This window comes from Notamacropus eugenii, chromosome 6 (genome assembly GCF_028372415.1).
Source record: "Notamacropus eugenii isolate mMacEug1 chromosome 6, mMacEug1.pri_v2, whole genome shotgun sequence".
NCBI classification, from domain to species: Eukaryota; Metazoa; Chordata; class Mammalia; order Diprotodontia; family Macropodidae; genus Notamacropus; species Notamacropus eugenii.
In genome coordinates this window covers 411460-434466 of record NC_092877.1, presented here as the reverse complement: position 1 = coordinate 434466, position 23007 = coordinate 411460, and the positions used below count along the sequence as shown (strand labels likewise).

The window sequence follows — 23007 nt, the reverse complement described above, 5'->3', positions numbered from 1 at the left end:
TGATGTCTTTTGATTCATGTGTAAATTGCATTTAAGTGAGGCAGAGCTGCCCAAAGTTGTCAAACTCACTTTCACCTCCAGAGTCATCATAGTCCAGTGGCAGGACAGAATCAAGGCTACTGGTGACAGCTCAGGATGCAGTGCATGACCTTGCCGTTTTAAGTGTCTAACCAAGCTTTAAGCATTCCACATTACCTGCTTCAGCTACTTTCATGGCCATTGGAGCAAATTGTTCTCATCTGCCCATTTCACCAGTGGAAGTCTTCACATACTTGGGTAGACACCCCCCTAACTCAGCAATGGTTTTGAGACCCCTTGGTTATCCTCAACCTGGTTTGGCACGTCTGCCAGAATGGTTTACCAGGGTGTAGCCACACTGCACAGCTTCTTGGAGCCACAGGTGAGAGTTGGGTGGAACAGGTGGTCAACAGCTATCACACCAAAGGTACTGATACTCCCTGAACACACCCTATACCTCTAATGATGAAAACTTTTGAAAAAACGAAAGAGGCTGTAACAAGAATTAGTGACTTCCCCTTTATTTAAGGTTTTATGCAAAGGTGAGATAATTGCTTGCGAATGATCATAGAAAGGGCATCCTTATCTCCTTATGTAGAGTGGGCTAAATGACTTCTGAATTCCCTTCATCCTCTGAATTCAGAATACAATCTGACTCTGTCTCCAGTTCATCTCTCTGTCTGCCTGTCTGCCTGCCTCTCTCTCTCTCTCTCTCTCTCTCTCTCTCTCTCTCTCTCTGTCTCTCTCTCTCTCTCTCCATATATCTCTCTCTGTCTATCTCTCTATCTATCTATCATCTATCTATTTCTTCCCTGTTTCTATTTTGCTGAAATGTTCTCAAAATGAAAATATTATTTACAATAATAGTTATTTTAAAATTAACATATGTTGCTTCCAAAATATATGTTAATATATTTTCCTCAGTTTAGAATTTCATTCCTTACATTCCTTGAGTAACTCATTTTATTTCATTTTCTTCTCAGAGTTCATTTTGAATTCTTTTGAAGAGGAGCCATGGTAACTAGTGACAAGAATCAGAGTGCTACAATCATATTTATCCTTTTAGGATTCTCAGATTATCCAGGCCTCCAGGTCCCTCTCTTTCTAGTGTTCTTGACCATCTATGTGGTCACTGTGGTGGGGAATGTGGGCATGGTTGTGATCATCATGATCAACCCCAAACTGCATACCCCCATGTACTTCTTCCTCAGCCACTTGTCCTTTGTAGACCTCTGTTACTCCACTGGAGTCACTCCCAAGCTGTTAGAAAACCTAATTGTGGAAGACAGAACCATCTCCATCAAGGGTTGCATCTCACAGTTCTTTTTTACTGCTGCTTTTGTGGTGACGGAGACATTCTTACTGGCAGTAATGGCCTATGACCGTTTCATTGCCATTTATAAACCCCTCCTTTATAATGTTTTCATGTCACGGAAGCTTTCTGCCCTTCTTGTGGCTGCAGCATATTCATGGGGCACAATTTCTTCTCTAATATTTACCTATTCACTCACTGTGTTGTCATTCTGTAGTACTAAAGTTATTAATAATTTTCTCTGTGAGTATTCTGTCATCCTCTCAGCCTCATGCTCTGACAAACACTTTAGTGAAATAATACTTTTTATTGTTGCTAACTTCAATGCACTTTGCACTCTCATCATTATCCTCACATCTTATGTTTGTATTTTTGTCACCATTCTGAAAATGAGTTCAGCAAGTGGAAGACGTAAGGCTTTCTCCACCTGTGCTTCTCACCTGACAGCTGTTACCATCTTCTATGGGACCATTCTCTTCCTCTACTGTGTTCCTAATTCAAAAAGCTCATGGCTCATAGTTAAAGTGACTTCAGTTTTTTATACAGTGGTAATCCCCATGCTAAACCCATTAATTTACAGTCTGAGGAACAAAGATATAAAAGAAACCCTTAGAAAACTAATGATTATCAAAAATTTTACTTACTAAAATTATTTGTCATGATATGTTTCTTTATTGAGCTACTGCCATAGAATTTATGGTCAAAACCAATCAGACAAGCAATAATTTGTTCTTAAATTATAATTCCTCACTTATTTGGATAGACTAATATTTGGCAACTGTTCAATTTCTAAGACACATATTTTAGATGAGGTTCCACATTAGTGTACTTTTCTCATCTCCACCTCTACCAAGCAGTGAGTTCTCTCCTACATACCTTTATGGAACCAAATTATTCTTTATACACCCACAATATTACTCGTTGGTTGTTTTCTGGTTGTCATTCTTTCCACTAACATTGTTTTACATGTGTACACTATTGTTACTATTGCTATTTTGCCAATGAAATCATTATTATCATTATCATTTTCATCTGTTTGCTTCCTTTTCCATTCATTAATATAATTCTATGTTTCCCTGTATTTGTGATGTTTATTATTTCTTACAACCCAACAATATTCATGTACCCCAATTTATTTGTCCTTTCCCCAACTGATGGTATAAACTTTGTGTCCATTTATATTCTATTGAAAAATGATACTATACAAACTTTACTGAAAATAGAAGCTTTCTTTTTCCCAGTAATATCCTTGGTCACATGCCTAGAAGTGAAATAAAAGTGAAATAAAAAAAGTGACATAAAAAATAACCCCTTTGTCAAAGAAAACTGACGAGAAATTCATGAGATTAAGATGATGAATACAGTAATTGCCACCAGAAAGAGATCCTAGGAAGAAAACTTACAGGAATGTCATGGCCATGTTTCAAAATTCCCAGTCTGTAGAGAAAATAATGAAAGCAACAGCAACAGAAAAACAAACCAATTTAAATACTGTGGAAAACCAGTCAGAATTTCACAAAACCTAGGAGATTCTACACTAAAGAACTGTAGGTCTTGCAATATTATAGTTTGAAAAGGATAAGAATTGGGTTTGCGTCTCAGAATAGCAACCAGAAAAATTCAATTTAACACTGAATGAGAAAAAATGGACATTTGATGAAATGAAAGGCTTTCAGGTGATTGCAACAAAAAGACCAGAACTCATAAGAACTCAAGAAAAGCATTTTGAAACTAATGTCTATGCCCATGAAATATTTTCTCCAGTTAAACTGGGAGAGGTTAAACAACTTGCTCATGGTTACTCAGTAAGAGCAGTAGGATTTGGACTCAAGTTTTCTGCCTTTTAAGGAGTTCTCTTTTAACTACATAACATAGCTTCCAAACTTTTTTCTTTTTTATTCCTTAAATGCTCATCAATTTGCCCTCCATCTAAGACAATCACTTGGATGAACAGAAAAGAATGTATTGCGCCTACTTTCTGCCCAAGCCTGTGCTAAGGAAGAGGAATTGACATGTTAAAAAGTCTTGGTCCTCTGAGATTTTATATACTAAAAGTGAATGACACACATGTAAGGTAATATTTATCTGAGGAACCACAAAGTTTGTAAGTGCAACTCTTAGACTATAAATATAAATTTTCCTTATTATGGCAATGCTACTACTAATTTGAATACAAATTCATTAAGAAGTGGTAGAAAGGTGTGGACATTTCAAGTCAGGTTATGTTTGTAAGAAGTGTTCTGGAGAAGGTGGAGTTAACATGGCAGAATGAGAGCAACTACTCACCTAAGCTCTTAGACAAACTCCTTCAGATACTTCTAAAAAGAGTTTCTGAATGGATTTTGGAGGGTCAGAATCCAATAGGATACAGACTATGGCAGACTCACAGACCAGGATAGACTGGAAGGTCAATGGGAAGAATCCATTGTGTGGGGGTGGAGAAGCACACAGTGAAAAGAGCAAAGGCTGTACCAGCAAAACTCCACCATGGCAGGGCCAAGAAGGAAGCCCTGGATGTTCAGAGGCAGCAGCCACACTGCAGAATCTCAGATATATCAGCCCAAGATAGGACTCCAGTTGAATCGAGCAAGTGAGAGCCATGGAGCCCCAGATATCTGCAGCAGCTGTTCCTGAGAATATCAGCCCACAGATTAAACATCTGTAAGTCACCTACTTGAATTTCAGTGAACCAAGATGGCAGAGTGATTGGTAAATGCTATTCCCCTCACCTTGTTGACCTTGAAAGATCCATAAAATATTTCTCCAGAAAAATCCTGGAACAGTGGGATCAGCTGAGGGTCTAAGCAGTCTCATAGAACATCAGGTTAGGAAAATGACTAAGGAGGGCCCCCCTTGCTGAGGCTGAAGGGGACCAGTGCAAGGAAAGAATTGTCCTAGACAACCCCACCTCAGCAAACTGGGAGGAGATTCAGAGCCACAGGAGGAAGGAGCCCACAACCGCCAACATTAGGAACCCAGATGTGCCTCAGCACCCCAGGAAAATTGGGAAGATACTCATGCAGAACAGATCACAAACCACTGAGGGTGCTTATGATCTAGTTCAGCAGAGGAGACTTTTTGTGGGTAGACCACCCCTCCCCAACACTTAACAAGCTAGCTCCAGGATATCTGAAAGGAAAACCCAAAAAGATCTCACCTGGCCTCTGCTTTCCAACACCAGCCAGCTCAACACGAGGTAAGCTGCAGCATTTTAGCTTCAAGCTGAAAGAACCACAGTACACAACAGACAAAACCTCAAGTTTTAGACACAAGAACTGTGGGACAGAGTCCCTTGTGCCCTAGAAGCAGAGATCTACTGTAAAGGCCAGGAAAAGAGTGATTATCATCATCATCATCATCATCATCATCATCATCATCATCATCATCAGTAAGAAGCAAAGCACAAAAAGACCATAGAATATTCCTATGGAGACAATGACCAAAACATGAATACCAAAGAGGTGAGCATTGAGACAGAACTCCCATCCCTTCAGAAGGGAATATGAACTGGTTGCAAGAACAAGTAGCATTCTTTGAAGAGCAGAAGATAGACTTCAAAATACAAATTAGAGAAATAGAAGAAAAATGGTCAATGATTTTTAAAGATATTATAAAATAAATCGCAGAAGAATTTAAAAGGAAAAAAAATGGAAAAGCATGTACAAAACCTGACTGGGAAAATTGGGAAATGGAAAAGAAAAGACAAAAACTAACTAGAGAAAATGACTCTTTAAAAGGAAAAAACTGACAGATGGAAAAGGAGATGCAAAAGTTAACTGAGGAAAGGAATTTGATAAAAATTAGAATTGGGCAAATACATGTTAAAGACTCTATGGGACATCAAGAATCAGTCAAACAGAATCTAAAGAATGAAGAGATAGAAGAAAATATCTAATATCTAATAGGAAATATTATCTAATATTTATCTAATATCTAATAGGAAATATCTAATAAGAAAATATCTAATAGGAAAAAGAACTGGCTAGGAAAAATTGATCCAGGAGAGAAAATCTAAGAATTATTGGTCTACCAAAAAGTCATGACACAAAAAAGAGATTGAACAATGCCTTCCAAGGAATCATCAAGGAAAACTGTCCAGAAGTCCTAGATACAGAAGGCAAAATAGTCATCGAAAGAATGCACCATTCACCTCTCAAAAGCGATTTCAAACTGAAAACACCAAAGGAATACCACTTCCAAATTCTAGAACTATCAAGTGAGGGAGAAAATACTACAGGCAGTGAGAAAGAAACCATTAAAATATCGAAGAGCTACAGGCAACATCGCACAGTACCATGAAAAGATTGAATAAATTTGAATATGACACAATCAAGGATCACTTACCCAGCAAAGCTGACAATAATATTTCAGTCAAGGAGATGGACATTCAATGAAATAAGAAATTTTCAGACCTTTGTGATGAAAAGGCCAGAAATGACAGAAAATTCAATCTTCAAACACCAGTCTCAAGAGAGACATAAAAAGGTAAATGGGAAAAATCTTCATATTCAATGTGGGCATACTGTTTACATCGATATAAGGGAGATGAGATTTGTCAATCCTGAGAATTGTATATTTATCACGATATACAAAAGGATAGAGAGAGCAGTACAAAGTAAATGATGACATGATAAAAATGTGAGTTAAGGGTACGAAGGGCTGGTAACAGAAGATGTGAAAAGGAGGAGGCAGAAAATGGTAAATTACATCACCGTAAGAGGCACAAAATTATATTACAGTAGAGGTAAAGGGGAAAGAGATGGGAATTCTTTGATATTTACTCTCATTTAATTTTGTTCAAGGAGGGAACAGCAAACTCAGGCAAGTATACAACCCTAACTCCATAAGCAGTGGGAGGGGAAGGGGGCAAGAAAAGGGAAAGGAGTTCAAAAGGGAGGGAAGAAGTAGTAAGGGCAAAGGGGAGTAAAAGGGAGAGGGACTGAAAGAAGGAATGGAAGACTGAGGGAGGCGGTGGTCAAAAATTAAAACTCTATTTTGGAAGGGAAGGGAGAAGGGAGAATTAAAGCACAAATAGGGGGAAAGAGGATGAAGGGACAGACACAGATAGTAATTATAACTGTGAATGTGAATGGGATGGACTCTCCCATACCATGGAGATGGATAGCCGAATGGATTAAAAACCATAATCCAACAATATGTTGTTTACAAGAAACACAATTGAATCGGGAGCATATGTAGAGGGTAAAGATAAAAGCTTGGAGCAGAATATATTGTGCTTCATCTGATGTAAAAAAAAGCAGGAGTAGCATTCCTAACCTCAGACAAAGAAAAGGCAGAAATAGATCTAATCAAGAGAGATGAGCAAGGAAACTGTATCTTGCTAAAAGCCACCATATTCAATGAAGCAATACCATTTCTAAACATACATGACTCAGATGGAATATTTTCCCAGTTCTTACAGGAGAATTTAAGTGTTTTATGAGAAAAAATAGACAGCAAAACTAGTGGTGGACCTCAATCTCTCTGAACTTGATTAATCTAACCTCAAAATAAACAAGAAAGAAGTTAAGGAGGTGAATAAAACGCTGGATAACCAAGATGTGATAAATCTCTAGAAAAAATTGAATGGGGGTAGAAAGGAATATTTCTTTTTCTCAGTAGTACATGGCACATATACAAAAATTGACCATTTATTAGGCTATAAAATCCTTACAATCGAGTGGAGAAAGGCAGAGATATTGAATACATCCTACTCAGATCATAATACAGCAAAAAAATTATATGTAATAAGAGACCATGGAAAGATAGACTAAAAATTGATAGGAAACTAAATATACTAATCCTGAAGAATGGCTGGGTTAAACAGCAAAAAATAGAAACAATCAACAAATCCATTAAAGAGAATGAAAATAATAAGACAATGAACCAAATCCCATGGGATACTATCAAAACAGTTCTTAGGGGAAATTTTATCTCTTAATTCCTAGATGAATAAAATATAGAAAGAGGAAAGCAATGAATTGAGTATGCAGCTGAAAAACCTTAAAAAGCCACAAATTGAAAATCATCAAGTAAATACCATATTAGAGACACTGAAAGCCAAAGGAGAGATTTATAAAATTGAAATTAAGAAAACTTTTGGAAAAATAAATGAAACTAAGAGTTGGTTTTATTTTAAAAAAAAACAATAAAATTGAAAAACATTTGGTCAATTTGATTTAAAAAAATGAAAGAAAGAGACCAAATTTACCAGTATCAAAAATGAAATGGGGAAATTCACCTCCCAAGAGGAGGAAATTAAAATAATAATTAGAAATTACTTTGCCCAACTGTGTGCCCATAAATTCAGCAATTTCAAAAAGATGGATGATTATTTTTAAAAATATAAATTTTCAAGACTAACAGAAGAGGAAGTTGAAAACTTACATATTCCCATCTCAGTAAAAGAAATTGAATAAGCCATCAATGAACTCCCCAGGAAAAAGTCTCCAGCACTGGATGCATTTACAAGTGAATTCAATAAAACATTTAAAGAACAGTTGATTCCAACACTATATACACTATTTGGGAAAATTGGGGAAGAATGAGTCCTAACAAGCTCTTTTTATGATACAAATATGATTCTGATACCTAAACCAGGAAGAGTCAAAACAGAGAAAGAAAATTATAGATCAATTCCTCTAAGGAATATAGATGTAAAAATTTAATATAAGATTTTAGCAAAAAAGAATACAGCAACTTACCACGAGAATTGTGACCAGGTAGGATTGTTACCAGGAATGGAGGTCTTGTTCAATATCAAGAAAACTATGAGCATTATTAATCATATCAAAAACAAAACTAACAGAAACCACATGATTATGTCAATAGAAGCAGAAAAAAGCTTTGGGCAAAATACAATACCCATTCCTATTGAAAACATTGGATAGCTAGGAATAAATGGAACTTTCCATAAAATAATAAGCAGCATCTACCTAAAACCTTCAGCAAGCATTATATGCAATGCATTTCCAATAAGATCAGGGGTGAAACAAGGATATCCATGATCGCCACTATTATTCAATATAGTACTAGAAATGTTAGCTGTAGAAATAAGAGAAGAAAAAGAAATTGAAGGAGTTAGAATAGGCAAAGAAGAAAATTTATCACTCTTTTCAGATGATATGACAATATATTTAGAGAATCTGACAGAAAAAAAGTAAAACGAAAAACCATTTGAAATAATAAACAACTTTGACAAATTTACAGGTTACAAAATAAACCCATGGAAACCTTCTGCATTTCTATATATTAATAAAAAAAGCCATACAGCAAGAGATAGAAAGAGAAATCCCATTTAAACCTAAAGTATACACTGTAAAATATTTGAGAGTCTACCTACCAAAACACACCCAGGTACTATATGAACACAATTACGAACACTTTTCGCACAAATGAAATCAGATCTAAATAAGTGGAAAACCATCAGTTGTTCATGGGTAGGTTGAGAAAATATGACAAAGATGACAATTCTTTCTAAATTAATTTGCTTATTCAGTGCAATACAAATCAAACTATCAGATAATTATTTTGAAGAGCTAGAAAAAATAATATCAAAATTCATCTGGAAGAACAAAAATCCGGAATACCAAGGGAACTAATGAAAAGAAATGCTAGGGAAGGTGACCTAGCCCTACCAGATATCAAATTATGTTACAAATGATAAACCCAAGGACCCCAGATTTTGGGATAAGAGCTCAGTGTTTCAAAAAAAATGCTGGGAAAACTGGATAACAGTGTGGTGGAAACTGGGTCTGACACTGTACACAAGAATGAAGACCAAATGGGTGCATGATCCAGGTATAAATATTGATATCATATACAATTTATTGGAGCAAGTGATAGTGTATTTATCAGATTTATGGAGAATGGAGAAATTTTTGAGTAAATGAGAGACAGAAAACATTATGAATTTCATAATGAATAATTTTGATTATATTAAAGTGAAAAATTTTTGCACCAACAAACCCAGTGCAAGATTAAAAAGAAAACTGAAAACTGGGAAAAAATTTTTGCAACTACTGTCTGTGATAAAAGCCTCATTTTCAAAATATGCAGAGAACTGTGTCAAATGTAGAAAAATGCAAGTCATTCCTCAACTGATAAAAAGTCAAAAGATATGATAAAGGAGTTTTCAGATGAAGAAATTAAAGCTATCTATAGTCTTATGAAAAAAGGTTTTAAATCACTATTGGTTAGAGAGATGCAAATCAAAACAAATCTGAGATACCACATCACACCTACAATATTGGCTAACATGACAATCCAGGAAGATGATAAATGTTGGAGAAGATGTGGGAGAGTTGGAACACTAATTTATTGTTGGTGGAGTTGTGAGCTGATCCAATCATTCTGGAGAGCAGTTTGGAACTATGTCCAAAGGGCTAAAAAATATTCATTCCTTCTGACCCAGCAATACTGCTTCTAGGATTGTAAGCCCAAGAGATCATAAAAATGGTAAAGCGTCCCATGTGTAAAAAATATTTCTAGGAGCTCTCTTTGTGGTGGCCAAAACCTGGAAATCAAGGGGATGTCTATCAATTGGGGAATGGCTGGATAAATTGTGGTATATGAATGTAGTGGAATACTGTTGTACTGTAAGAAATGATGAACAGGAAGACTTCAGATAGGCCTGGAAAGACTTATATGAACTGATGCTGAGTGAAAGGAGCAGAATCAGGAGAACTTTATATACAGCAACAACCACTGTGTGTGAGGAATTTTTCTGGTACACTTAGCACTTCATTGCAGTGAAAGGACTTAAATTCCCAATCAGCTCTTGAGGCAAAATACCTTCCACATCCAGAGAAAGAACTATGGAATTTGATCACAGAATGAAGCAGACCATTTTCTTTTTTAATATGTTATCTTTCATGATTTCTCCCATTCATTTAATTTTTCTATGCAAATTGACTAGGGTGAAAAATGCATCTAATAGGAATTTATGGGTAAATCCCATAAAAAATTGTATCCCCCCTCAGGGAGGGTGTTGGGAGGGATGGGAGAAGATTTTGGAGGCAGGGGAAAAGTCTAAAATATATGGAGGTGATTGTTGAACACTGAAAACAAAATAATTTAATAAAAAAAGAAGTGTTACCAAAATGTTTAGATGCATTTAGGGTTAGGGTTAGAGTAGGAACAAGGCAAGCAACAAGCTAAGCACCCAGGAGAAGCTCTTATGCAATTTAGGGATTTATTTGTTTGAGATTACTGAATGCTATAAAAAAGATCCAAAATATGAATAACAAAATTATTATTATACAACAAAAAATGGAAATGGAATCCAGATGATCCAAAAGTAAGAGGAATGCATGAAGATGAAAAATTTGTTGATGTTTCTATAAATTCTCTGAGAGAGACAGTTGACTTTCAACAAACATGGTCTATATTCCCTGCCATAGCAGAAGGGGCTGACATAAACAGTCATGACATTGTAATAGCCTCATGGCTTACCAGAGATGTCTACAGTTCCTAAATCCATCTTTCTTTCTTCTGTTTTCCTTTTCTCCAGTTCCAAAGATGAACTGGAACATTCATCCTATTATTGTGCCCTACTAACCTCTCTGAGATGCTTAGAGGTAAAAAAGATCCAAATAAAATGCTCAATATGAATCATATGTTATCAAATTCATAAATCTCTATCTCCTTGCACATATTCTAATCAGGGTCATGGGGTGTTATGTGACGTGACCTACATTCGTGGAAGATGGCAGTTTCTAGGTTCTCCAGATTTCCTCCACAAACAGAAAATTGTCATAGAATGAATATAGAGCAGTAAAAATAAACAGGTGAAGCAGCTGTCCTCCTAAGTATATTGAGAGGACCTCAAGGAAGACTCCAGAGGCTGAGTTTTGGTCTGAGTGAAGTTAAACATCTTCAGGAAAACTCCACTGTATCAGCAAACAGTAGGCCATTAAGGAAGCAGAGGAGGCCTTAAGAAATTTTATCTTAACTTTCACAATGCTCATAGCCTCAAGAAATTTCACCATAAGAGCTTTCACCTCACAAACTTTCATGTAAAGAACAGCAGACAGCTGAATGAGGGAAGATTGAATGACCCCTGATGTTTCTGGAAGTCAGGCCTACTAGGACTGACCTGAGGTGATACCTAGCTATGGTGGTGGATGAAGAACAGCAAGCACATGCCTAGTGGGTGCAGTACCATAGAGAGCAACTTTACTTTGGGTAATATTACCAAAAAAATAAGATAAAATTAAGAAAACAACAATAAGAAAGACTTGGGGCCTAGGAAAACATTACCCACAACTGAGGATTAAAACTTGATAGTACTATTAAGCTGCTAAAACAAAACAATATAAATTAAAAATAAAATTGAGTAAGTGTAACGGGACGAGTTAGAGCCGACCCCTATCCATTTCAGGACGCCACACTGAGAGCCTGCTTAGATAACCTAGGGGCTTGTCAGTAGGGGTGGAACTAGATGGATTCAGGAGGAAGGGTCTCGTCCTTGTTTGCAACATGGCAGTTCTTTGTCCTGGCTCTGGATGTCCAGTGGAGAAGACACCCATATAAGGAAAGGTGATAGGTGATAGGTTCAATGTGAAAGGTGATAGGTGATAGGTCCAAAGTAATTAGGAATGTTTTACGTAGGTAAGACTATATATGCATGTGATTTAGATGAATAAAATGGAGTCTTCATCACCTTTGTCTCCCATCCCATTTCATTACTCATGAGATCAAGGCCTCTTGCCGGACAAGAGCCTTGGGTCGGGGTCAGGGGTTCCCGTAAATGGTCTAGGGGACCCCAACAAGTAAGCAAGGGAAAAAAAGGACCTGATCATTGGTAGCTATTTTAGTATAAAATAATACTCGGGTTTATATTTAGAGGAAGTAATGTTAAAAAAAAAAAACTACTCTTACATAAATAGTAATGTCAACTGGTTAAAAGTCCAAAAAGAAATCTTGGAAGAAATTAAAAAGTAATCCAAAAATCAAATAAGGTAGAATAAAAATGAATTAGAAAAAAAATTCAATGAAATTATGAAAAGAAAGTTAACCAATTAGAATAGAAGATACAAAATATTAAGGAATAAAGTAATTCCTTGAAAACTAGAATTGGGGATATGGAATCAAATGACATTATAAGATACTAAATAATGATAAAAAATAGATGTGAAACATCTCATTAGAAAACAGAAGTGTTCAAGAGAATAGATCTCAATGATAGACAATGTAAGAATTGCTAGGCTACATGAAATTTATAATAAAAATATAATCTGAATACCATGTTATAAGAAATGATTAAGGAAAATTTCCCTGAAGTTCTAGAACAAGAAGGCAGAGTAGAAACAATACTCCAGTTATCAAATGAATAAGATCCTAGGGAGAAAACTTACAGGAATGTCATTGTGAAGTTTCAAAATTCCTAGTTTAAAGAGATAACAATGCAAACAACAAGAATAAAACACAAAACAATTTGAATACTGTGGAAAAATAATCAAGATTTCCCAAGACCCAGAAGTCTATACACTAAGAGTGTAGGTTCTGTAACATCATATATTAAAAAAGCAACGGAGCTCTGGTTGCATCCCAGAATAACTCATCCAGAAAAGTTGAATATAATCCTGAATGGGGAAAAATGGATATTCGATGAACCGAAAGACTTTCAGATGTTTCTAACAGAAAGCCCAGAACCCAATGGAAAATTCAATTAAAAAGTTACAGTAAAACTATAAGGAAATCATTAAAGACTAAATATAAGATATTGATTAAGGTCAAAATGTTTACTAATGATATATGAAAATGTTATTAACATTAACAATTGTTAGTGTTGTAATTTTATTTTTAAAACTGTTATCATTATTAAGGTAGCTTGAAAGAAAAGCTGTCTCAAAATTGTGTATTGTGATGTGATTCTAAAAAACAAAATTTCCTAGAAACAGATTAAAAAGAGAAATTATCTCATGAAAATGGGGCATGAAAAGAGAAACTTATGCAGAGGAAGGGGGTGGGAGCAGAGGGCTTCTAATATTGGAACCTTACTCTCATATAGGTTGAAGAGGAAACAGTATGTACAGCTGAAGAGGGTAAGTCTTCTAAAGAGTTGAGAAAACTGGGGGAATAATATAGGGGAGGGACTTTTATTGTATCTATCTAAATCGCTGAAAAGAAATTAATCCTATCTGGTCATTCTCTTTTTAGTTCACTGAATCTAGCCTCCACTGCTGATTGTTTAAAACCTGTCCTGTTCCAACTGACCACTACCTTAAGTCCTCCTCCTTTAGCCCAAAGTGATCAGCATCTCATTCTAAAACCATCAATTCCTTTCATTATAATCACTGTACTGTGTATTCCATAAGTAATAAACTAGCTAATGTCACATAAGAAGAAGGTAGGACTTATTGGAAAATACCCAGATGTTAGGAAAGATTGATGGCAAAAGGAGAAGAGAAATGGTGGACAATGAGATGGATAAATAACGTAATGGAAGCAAGAAATACGAACTTAGATAGACTTGGGAAGATGGTGAGAGAGAGGGGCTTGGTATCCTATGGTCCATATGGTCAGAAAGTGTCAGACCCAACTGAATGAATCAACCACAACAATAACAACAAACAAGAATTTGTGCATGAACTCTGAAATGTCTTATCTTATAACACTCTGTTTTCATTCTACCTCTCCCTCTGCCTAGAAATGTCCAAACCGGTTCTTTGTGCTCATCATGAATTATGATCAGTCTGCTTCTCCTCTCTAAACCAAACCACCAATCCTCTTCCTCAAATACGTGTGGTCTCTACCCTTCTTCATCTTGAATAATTAGTGAGTAAATTCAGCTCTATGCTATTCTCTTTTCTTAAGGGAGATTTATATTTTATCTTATTTTTTCTTCCCTTTATCCTATTGAAGGCCTTGCATCTTTTAAGATTCAGCCTAGAATTACTTTTATTATCTGTTGACTTCACTTTTATTATGCTACCACTGAACAAAGATGAGGAACAGTGTGTTGAGTGCATAGTACCAACTTACATGTATATGATATGAACTGGATGTTCTCTGCGGCAAGGTATTTCATCTACAATTTCTGTCAAGATATTTGGAGACACCCTGTTTTCCAAAGCTAAGGTCCAGCAAGCAGATTGTGTCCTAAGCTTAGGAAAAAACAGCAATCCTTTGTACTGACCCTCTGGATGATCTGACCCTCTAGGAAAATGTATTACTTTGAATACTACTAGGTGTTCTCTGAGGGATTCATTATTTTCATATTAATCAATAACTGTTCAGATTTGTTGGAGCTTCCCTATTTCCCTGGGACCTGAGAGTCAGAAGCAGTCAACATGTTGGAGCAGAAAGTTATCAATCAAATCTCATGAATCTCTGAATAATCCCCCTGCTTTTAACTGCTAAGTGAACCAAACCATATCCTGAACTCCTGTTCCCTCCATATTAACTCTGGTTTTGGACCTGACTGAACAATCACAAGGCTAAATGACCTTTAAGGCTTGAGATAATCACAAGGCTACACAGGACTGAAGAATGCCTGTACAGTTCCAAGAAATAGCAACATGGGAACTGTTTACTTAAGATTGTGTTAGGTCCTTGCTTTTTGTTGTTTTCATGTTTAAGAGCCCTCCCCATGCCACTAGCTCCCATTCTCAGGGGGGACTTCAGTTTGGAAACCTATTTTTCTCTCTGTGAAATTAAATTTCTGTTTGACTCCTGACTCTCCTGTCTCTAGCCTGCTTTGTTCAGCTCTATCCACTCATAGATTAGGGCTGGTTCCAGTCCAGTTGTCACCTCCTAGTTGACTCACTATTGTAGGTAGCACAGCTTGCTATACAAACCTTTTCTTTCAAACCTCTCATAATTTGTCTTCCTCCTCTCTCTCATTTGTGAAGTGTGTGAAAGTTTACTTATACTTCATTGAAAAATGAGCTCATTCACCAAAAACTGCATCTTTTCGCCTTCTAATCTCACTTAGATGTCTTCTGCTACTTTCTCCTTCACTTTTTTTTCACACAAAGAGATTTCTATTGTCATGGCTAAGACTAATCTCTCAGCATGTACTATTGGTCTGGTACCATCTCATCTTCTCCTGCAGATTTCCCTCTTTGTCATCCCTATTCTCTCAGTAATCTCTCCTTAGTTATTTGTTGCTTATGTCTACAAATGTCTATATATCCTCCATCCAAAACCAAAACAAGACAAATAAACAAAAAAAAATTTCTTTTGAACAAATCCCGGCTATTCATTATCTTATCTTTCTCATCGTCATTATCATTATCATATATTTCTCTTATGAATAAATTTGTAGATAATTGCTGGAGAGGGCTATCAGTCAACTGAAACAGTTCTCTCCAAAGTTAGCAACAATTTCTTAAAGAACAAATCTCATTGATTTTTCTCAGTCCTCATCTGCAGCCTTTGAAGTTTCTGACCACCCTCTTCTCTCAAAATTTTCAATATACTGAAGTATTCTGATTCTATTTCTTTGATTGCTCCTCCTCATCATACTTTCCTGAATCTTCTTCTAAGTCATTCCCACTAAAATTTGGCTTTATCTGGGGCCCTCTTCTTTTTACCTCATTATTATTATCATTATTATCATTATCATTATTATTATTATTATTATTATTATTATTATTATTACCATCTTAGCAGACAGGCTAAATAAGGTTGAAGGTATGTGACAGACCTCAAAGCAGTAAGTTAGAGGGATGGATATCTTAAACATGTGAAGACTCTCCACTTATGAAATGGGCAGATGAGAACAATTTGTTCTGATGGCTGGAAAGATAGCTGAAGCAGTCATTGTGAAGTTTTTGAACAGACATCAAAAATATCAAAGATCTATGTATCTAATCCTTGCATTTCTTCTGAGCTACAGTCATGCATCATTAACTGCCTCTTGGATATCAACCAGTGTTAAGTCTGATAGAACTGTCTATTTCAAAATAAAATCCTTACTCCTTTCCCCCAACTCTGCCACTAATTCTGAATTATTGAAAGTACCAAATCAGTCCAGTTACGATGATCTAACACTAAAGGATTCTCCATTCTTCCTTCCTCCTTATCTTCAATGTCTATCAGTTGGCAGGATCTACCAATTCTACATATAGAACATCTACCAAGAATCCCTGAAATATAGTATGTACTTCAAAAATTTTGGTTGATTTGAAGCCTCTAAATTATTTTTCATCCTTCATTTACTACATCTGAATTCTTCACATAATAGACACCTTTTGTCATTACTGTTCTTTTTTATATCCAGATCTCACCTCAAGAATTCAATTCCAATTCGTTTTATTTGTGCTGAATTATATTGGATATTGCTAAGCTAATTTTTATTCCGTGCTTCTGACAAGTAACCAAATAAGGATGCAATGCCCAACTTTACCCACACTCAGTTTTCTGCACGTTTCTTTTCCATGAACAATATGTGCAGATCAACTCCCAGAGAATAGTCATAGATGTGGGTTATGTTATATTTTTTGTACAATGATTTACTATTGCATCATCCTGGGACAGGTCTACCATAAAGTTTGTGAAGATTAGAACCAGTCAGAAATAAGGCTGTGGGAAAATAATTCTCAAGTTGGACACTTCCTCTGTGATTTCAAGGACATCTCTTTCTACAAAGAAGACAGAAGTGAAATGGCATTTTAATGAATTACTTATTGTATGGCCATGGGAATGGAGAAAACAACAACATCAAAACCATAGTAATGGGTTCTCTAGGGTCTGAGTCTCCAAAGGTTTGGAGGTAGATTTAAGATGCACAGCACTGTCCCCATCCTTTGCCTCCATTTCAGCAAGGTGGCTTGTCTTTCCTTAAGTCCAACTTAAGCTTGGCTATGAAATAGTGTGGATTGTATTTTGTATACCCAATGAAGACTACTACCATTATCTAGGAGAATGTACTAGACATATCTCCTACTAGTCTTAGGCTGAGCACACTCTTTTCCAGGTTGTTTATTAATCATGGGAATGTTTTACCAGCAGTCTCATTTGTGACAGGATCAGAGAACTAGGAAACATGTATTTCATGTGAGCCCACAGACTGTGGAGACAGCACACTTGGGCTTTGTTTCTTCTTTCTTTGTCTGCGATACTCTTCTTTCATCAAGGTGTGAAATAAAATAACAATAACGTGGAAACATATTTTATCCAAGCAAGGTAACACCTTATTAACAAAGATCTGTATAGGTCAGACTTGCCTCTTCAGTTCGGTTAGTGACCCAAAAGGGATGGAGTCAGGGTAGTTGGGAAGCCTTACAATTTGCTGCAGCTGAGAAAATGAATCAACAGACAGATGTGACTGATCACACTCCTCTTTGACAATTAAGGAATATGAATTGCTTTATGGGACTCAAATGTTTCTGATAATCTTAGATAGAAAATCAGAACCGACTCCAACTTGGACTTCCTCTTGGAGGACATCAAATCACCCCCTGGTTTTACAAGAAGAGACAAGGGCATAACAACAGTCATTTCAGGAGCGACTCAACTTAAAAGGGGTAGGGTGGATCACATCGTTCAACCACACATTTAATTCAAACTGGGTGAGATCACAGTTTTGAACTTAACTGAGAAATGGGGTTGGACAAAATGGGAAATAGGGTTTATCAATTACTAAATGATGCAGCATAATTTTAATTTCCCCACGATCTTGCCTAATAAATGAGAAATAAATTGCCAGGGCATATTTGCAGCTTTTGAATTAAAATATTAAGAATAAACATTATCAATATGCATTTATTGAGCATACTGTCAAGCCCTGGGCCATTAAATATAGTTCCTGTGCGGGACTCAATTCAAACTTATTTGGAGATATAAGAGATTCTAGCTGGATGATTGATCAATGTGAAATTGTATTAGTGCATATTACAAATCATATCTAACGTAGTGGATTTCTCTCAAAGATTTCTTATAGCTAAAACTTTCATCATCCAGTAGCCATCAAACAATTATAAGCTTATTTAAATATAGAATATCTGGTTCTCAGATAAGCCTCTTGTCCCCCATTTTCTTGTGCGTGGAGCCACTCCAACTTGATAGGACTTGCTATATTTTGAACTCTTTAAGCATAACTTTCTGAAGCTGAGGCTCACTTTCATTCAAGAAGAGGTTTAGGTATAGAGTTGGTAGATGGATAGAAAGAAGCCTATGAATCTATTTAATCATTATATGTAGCATCATTTTATATTAAATGTGTGAGTGCTATTGTATTAATTAAGTATATCATTGTGCTAAAATATTTCTTGGAAATGCTATACATATAAAAATATCATAACATATGGAGAGAGAGAGTATGTAATAATACTGATAAAAATAATTTGGTATAGCATATAGAAAGCCAGCTTCAAAACCATGAAAACCTGCTTCTAACTCCCACGTTTGTGATATGCTAACTTCATGACCATTGACGATCATTTTACATCCCAGAGCGCTAAGCAAGTCTTCAAGATTATAAGGTACAGAAAACAACGTTGTCTGCATAGGCAAAAGGAATATCTTTCAGTGCGTTTCCTATTCTAATGAAATCATTGATCTAGTCCTTGTCCTTATTAAAAATATAAGTCAATAAATGTTGCATAGATAGTGAGTATTGAAAGTAGTAAGCACTCCATGTAATGAAAGGAGGTAATAGATAATGGGGGATAAAAGGTCAGGGAGAAAGGAGTGATATCAAGCCCCTTTGATAGAAAGTGAACACTTAAATATGTGAAGATGAGGACTGAAGGCTTTACAAGTAGGAGTATTATTTCAATAAAGGTAACAAAGGCAGAGAAAATAGGAATGTCGAAATTTTGGAAGACTATGAATGCCTAGCTAAGAAATGCTAACTTCTTGACTTTCATGAAACTTTACTATTCAGAATTTCATGAGATGTTAGTTTTGCCCCATAAATATTATTTGGCTATTACACTTACAAATTCCATTATATTGAGCAACATATGAAAATTGTTTGAAAAAATTAGAGAGAACAAAAACATTAAAACTTTCTATGCTGGTTATGATAATAACCATAATTGCTGCTCTTATTGTTTGTTGTTATTGATCTGATACCTTATTTTAAATTACTCATTGCCAACAAAATAACCAAAAAAATAAGCAAACAACAATAACTAAATCAAGAATTCTTATTTCTATTGATTCAGGTATGATATGGATAATGTACAAAAATATACTTAATATGGATAATATATAAAAATTTATTATAGTGGTCAGAGGGGTCTATTTTCAGAAAGGATGTACAGAAAATACAAAAGAAGTCATTTCATATATTACAAAGTGTAATCACCGATCAACTTTGAATTAGGAGAGATCTTGATAGGAAAGAGGAAATTAAAGCGTTAGTAGAATTGATGTGTTTACAAATATTGATTCAGTGAAGATATTTAGATATCAAGACCTTGAGGCCCCAGTATACAGAGGAACTGAAACCTTGGGGAACAAAAATGCTTAGCCATTTTAGTGACAGCAGTGGAAAATTGATCAGTGTTCTCTCTGTGTCAAAAGTGTTATTCATCTTATTTATTCATGAATACTTGTGTGTGCATGTTTATTTTTTGAGCTTACCTTTTATCCTCAGAATCCTGCCAAATACTATACCGTCTTTTTTATCTTTTTCTGTTCTATGCAGCCCAGTCAAATCATCATGATTTGTGCTTCCATCACGTTCATATCATTTTGAATCTCTTCATAGAGTTACAACTTCCTGGAATGATTTTCAGTTGGTTGCTGTAAAACAGGGATTATCTTGGAGTCCATGGAGAGAATTCGGGGGTTCAATGAACTTGTTTGGGGAACTTACTCTTTATTTTCATTTTCCTCTAAACAAAACTTAGCATTTTTTTCAGTTTTGAAGGAAGACAATTTTCTTTTCTTGAGAAATAGCACCAGAATTGCCAAATGACTGGGGGAAAAGGACAACTTTAAGAATGAAATTTCATCTTCATTTCAGTATAATTTATATTTTTGTTAATCATTGCCATTTATTTGTATATTTTTATGAGAAAATTATCTATGAATAGACTAAAGTTAAGAACCCCTAATCAAACATATCATCAGCTCACAAGTTTATTATATGTACTGTCTCATATCCCAAGACAAACTACTTACGACAGTACAGTTAAGACCGTTAAGTATCAACACCAGCCTTGAAGAGACTTCTTTATATTGCTCCCATGGCCATTGTATGCTACACACATATTTCTCCCTTCTATTTTCTCCATCTTGCATGATTTTCCTCCAGTAGTCATAAACCTTTAGCAATTGATTTTCAAAAAAACAAACAAAAAGACACACTTTTAAATTTAATATGTAGTATTAGCATTTCATACATCATGTTATTAGTTCCAGAGAGTCAACAACTCAACAAATCAAGCTATGAGTTGCTAATTTCTAAGTTGTAAATGTCCACACTGAAAATTTAACCATTGACTCTCTTCACCTCATAGAAGCTGAGTTCAGCAATACCAAACCACCCACCCCTTTAGCAGTCTCCCACTCGTCTTAAGGTTCTATTTTTAAAGATAAATTTTCTAATTTCTTCCAACAGGGAGCATGTTGAATGCTGACAAAAATCAGACTGTTGCAGCTATATTTTTACTCATAGGATTTTCTGATTATCCAGATCTTCAAGTCCCTCTCTTCCTTGTGTTTTTTACCATTTATGTGGTAACTGTCGTGGGGAATCTAGGCATGATTGTAGTCATCAGGATCAACCCCAAGCTTCACACCCCCATGTACTTCTTCCTCAGCCACTTGTCCTTTGTAGATCTCTGTTACTCTACTGTAGTTACCCCCAAACTACTAGAGAATTTACTTGTGGAAGATAGAACAATCTCTGTTACAGCATGCATCACACAGTTCTTTTTTACTGCAACGTCTGTGGTGACAGAGACATTCATGTTGGCAGTCATGGCCTATGACCGCTTTGTGGCCATTTGTAGTCCCCTGCTATACACAGTGGCCATGTCTCAAAAAATCTGTGCACTGCTGGTTGCTGGGGCATATTCATGGGGAATAATATCTTCTTTGATATTCACATACTCTCTCCTTGTATTGTCTTTTTGTGGAACTAGCATTATCAATAACTTTCTTTGTGAGTACTCAGTCATCCTCTCTGCTTCCTGTTCAGATAGACATTTTAGTGAAATAATACTTGTTATCTTTGCCAATTTCAATGAATTAATCACACTTATAATCATTATAATGTCCTATCTTTCTATTTTCATCACTGTTTTGAAGATGCGTTCATCCAGTGGGAGGCAGAAAGCCTTCTCCACCTGTGCCTCCCACTTAACAGCTATCACCATCTTCCATGGCACCATTCTTTTTCTCTACTGTGTACCCACTTCCAAAAACTCATGGATCATAGTCAAAGTGACTTCTGTTTTTTATACAGTAGTGATTCCTATGCTAAACCCCATAATATATAGTTTGAGGAACAAAGATGTGAAGGAAACCCTCAGGAAATTAATAGACAAAAATGTATTTTTTAGTTGAAATGTGTGTGTGTGTGAGTGTGTGTGTGTGTGTGTGTGTGTGTAGCATATACTTATATATGTATCTTCTCCCCTAAGAAAATGTGAGTTATTTGTGACTAAGAACTCTTTAATATTTATCTTCACATCCCCATCATCTAGTAAAACCTTTCATATATATGATAAATGCTTAATAATACTTATTGATTAGATAATTGCCTCTGTGAGTAGAGACTGCTAATCTAGCCAACGATAGTATTCTACATATTGATCAAAGATGATTTCATTCACCCCAAACATTTTAGCCCCTGGAGTTAGATTATAAAAACAATTTTATCAGTATCCTAGAACACATCCTTCCCCTACTCCATTGCAAAATTTGTGAAGATGAACTTTGGAGTTAATCCAAGGAAAGAACTGAGACATTTCCAGCAGAAACATATCAGTAAAGTTAAAATCCCTAATAGAACATAAAAAGATATAATATTTGTGGATTAAAACCTGAAAGAAGGAGAACTGAATCACTGACTTCAGTATAATCTGATTTATTTCTACAGAGTGTGGGATGGTTTCTTCATTCCTTTCAAAGATTTTAGAAAAAAAGCAAGACAGTTCCTTTTTTGAGTCTTACCTTCTCTCAAGGTAATTGAGTAAAAGGAGAAGGCTTTTGTGACCATATGGCTTTTATGGCCATTGGAGGAGAAAGATAAATTATCTTATAAGCTGAAATAATTTTGGATGAAAATAAAGTTAATAAGGAAAGACTCTTGAAAACGAAGGAAACCTTGATCATTACCTAATCCAGTTCCTTTATTTTGTGGATGGAGAGAGGAGGGAGAGACTCTGCGGTCCAAATATTGTTGAAAGACCTTACTGGTCTCTCCATTCAGGTACAATATTCTTTCCGCTAAACAGTGGTTGTCTCAATTTTGCATTACTCTGTCAAAGAATGGGCATTCATAAAAGAACCCTAAGAGTTGCAATACCACTCATATCAAAGGTTCTTCTGAAAACCACAACCCAAGATAACAATTCCTATGGCTAAGCAGCCAATCTTTCCCAAATGTTAATCAATTGCCATTCATAGGCAAGGGAAACTAGCTTAGTTGATTTAACAGAGCATTGTGAGGCATATAAAGTGTGTGTGTGTGTGTGTGTGTGTGTGTGTGTGTGTGTGTGTATGAGAGAGAGAGAGAGATAATGATGATGATGATGATGATGATGATG

The 23007-nt window shown here is 35.8% G+C and overlaps 2 protein-coding genes across 2 annotated transcripts; both read left to right on the top strand.

The window, feature by feature from the left end:
• The first annotated feature begins 1032 nt into the window (after positions 1 to 1032).
• On the top strand, positions 1033 to 1977 carry LOC140511477 (olfactory receptor 5D13-like). Its single transcript, XM_072620610.1, has one exon. The coding sequence runs from the start codon at positions 1033 to 1035 to the stop codon at positions 1975 to 1977; it is 945 nt and encodes a 314-aa protein (XP_072476711.1).
• Positions 1978 to 20832: 18855 nt separating this feature from the next.
• Positions 20833 to 21802, top strand: LOC140511476 (olfactory receptor 5D18-like). Its single transcript, XM_072620609.1, has one exon. The coding sequence runs from the start codon at positions 20858 to 20860 to the stop codon at positions 21800 to 21802; it is 945 nt and encodes a 314-aa protein (XP_072476710.1). The 5' UTR covers positions 20833 to 20857.
• Positions 21803 to 23007: the final 1205 nt, after the last annotated feature.

Excerpts from the sequence above, each read along its gene's own strand:
- LOC140511477 (XM_072620610.1), top strand. The coding sequence starts at position 1,033 with ATGGTAACTAGTGACAAGAATCAGAGTGCTACAATCATATTTATCCTT.
- LOC140511476 (XM_072620609.1), top strand. The coding sequence starts at position 20,858 with ATGTTGAATGCTGACAAAAATCAGACTGTTGCAGCTATATTTTTACTC.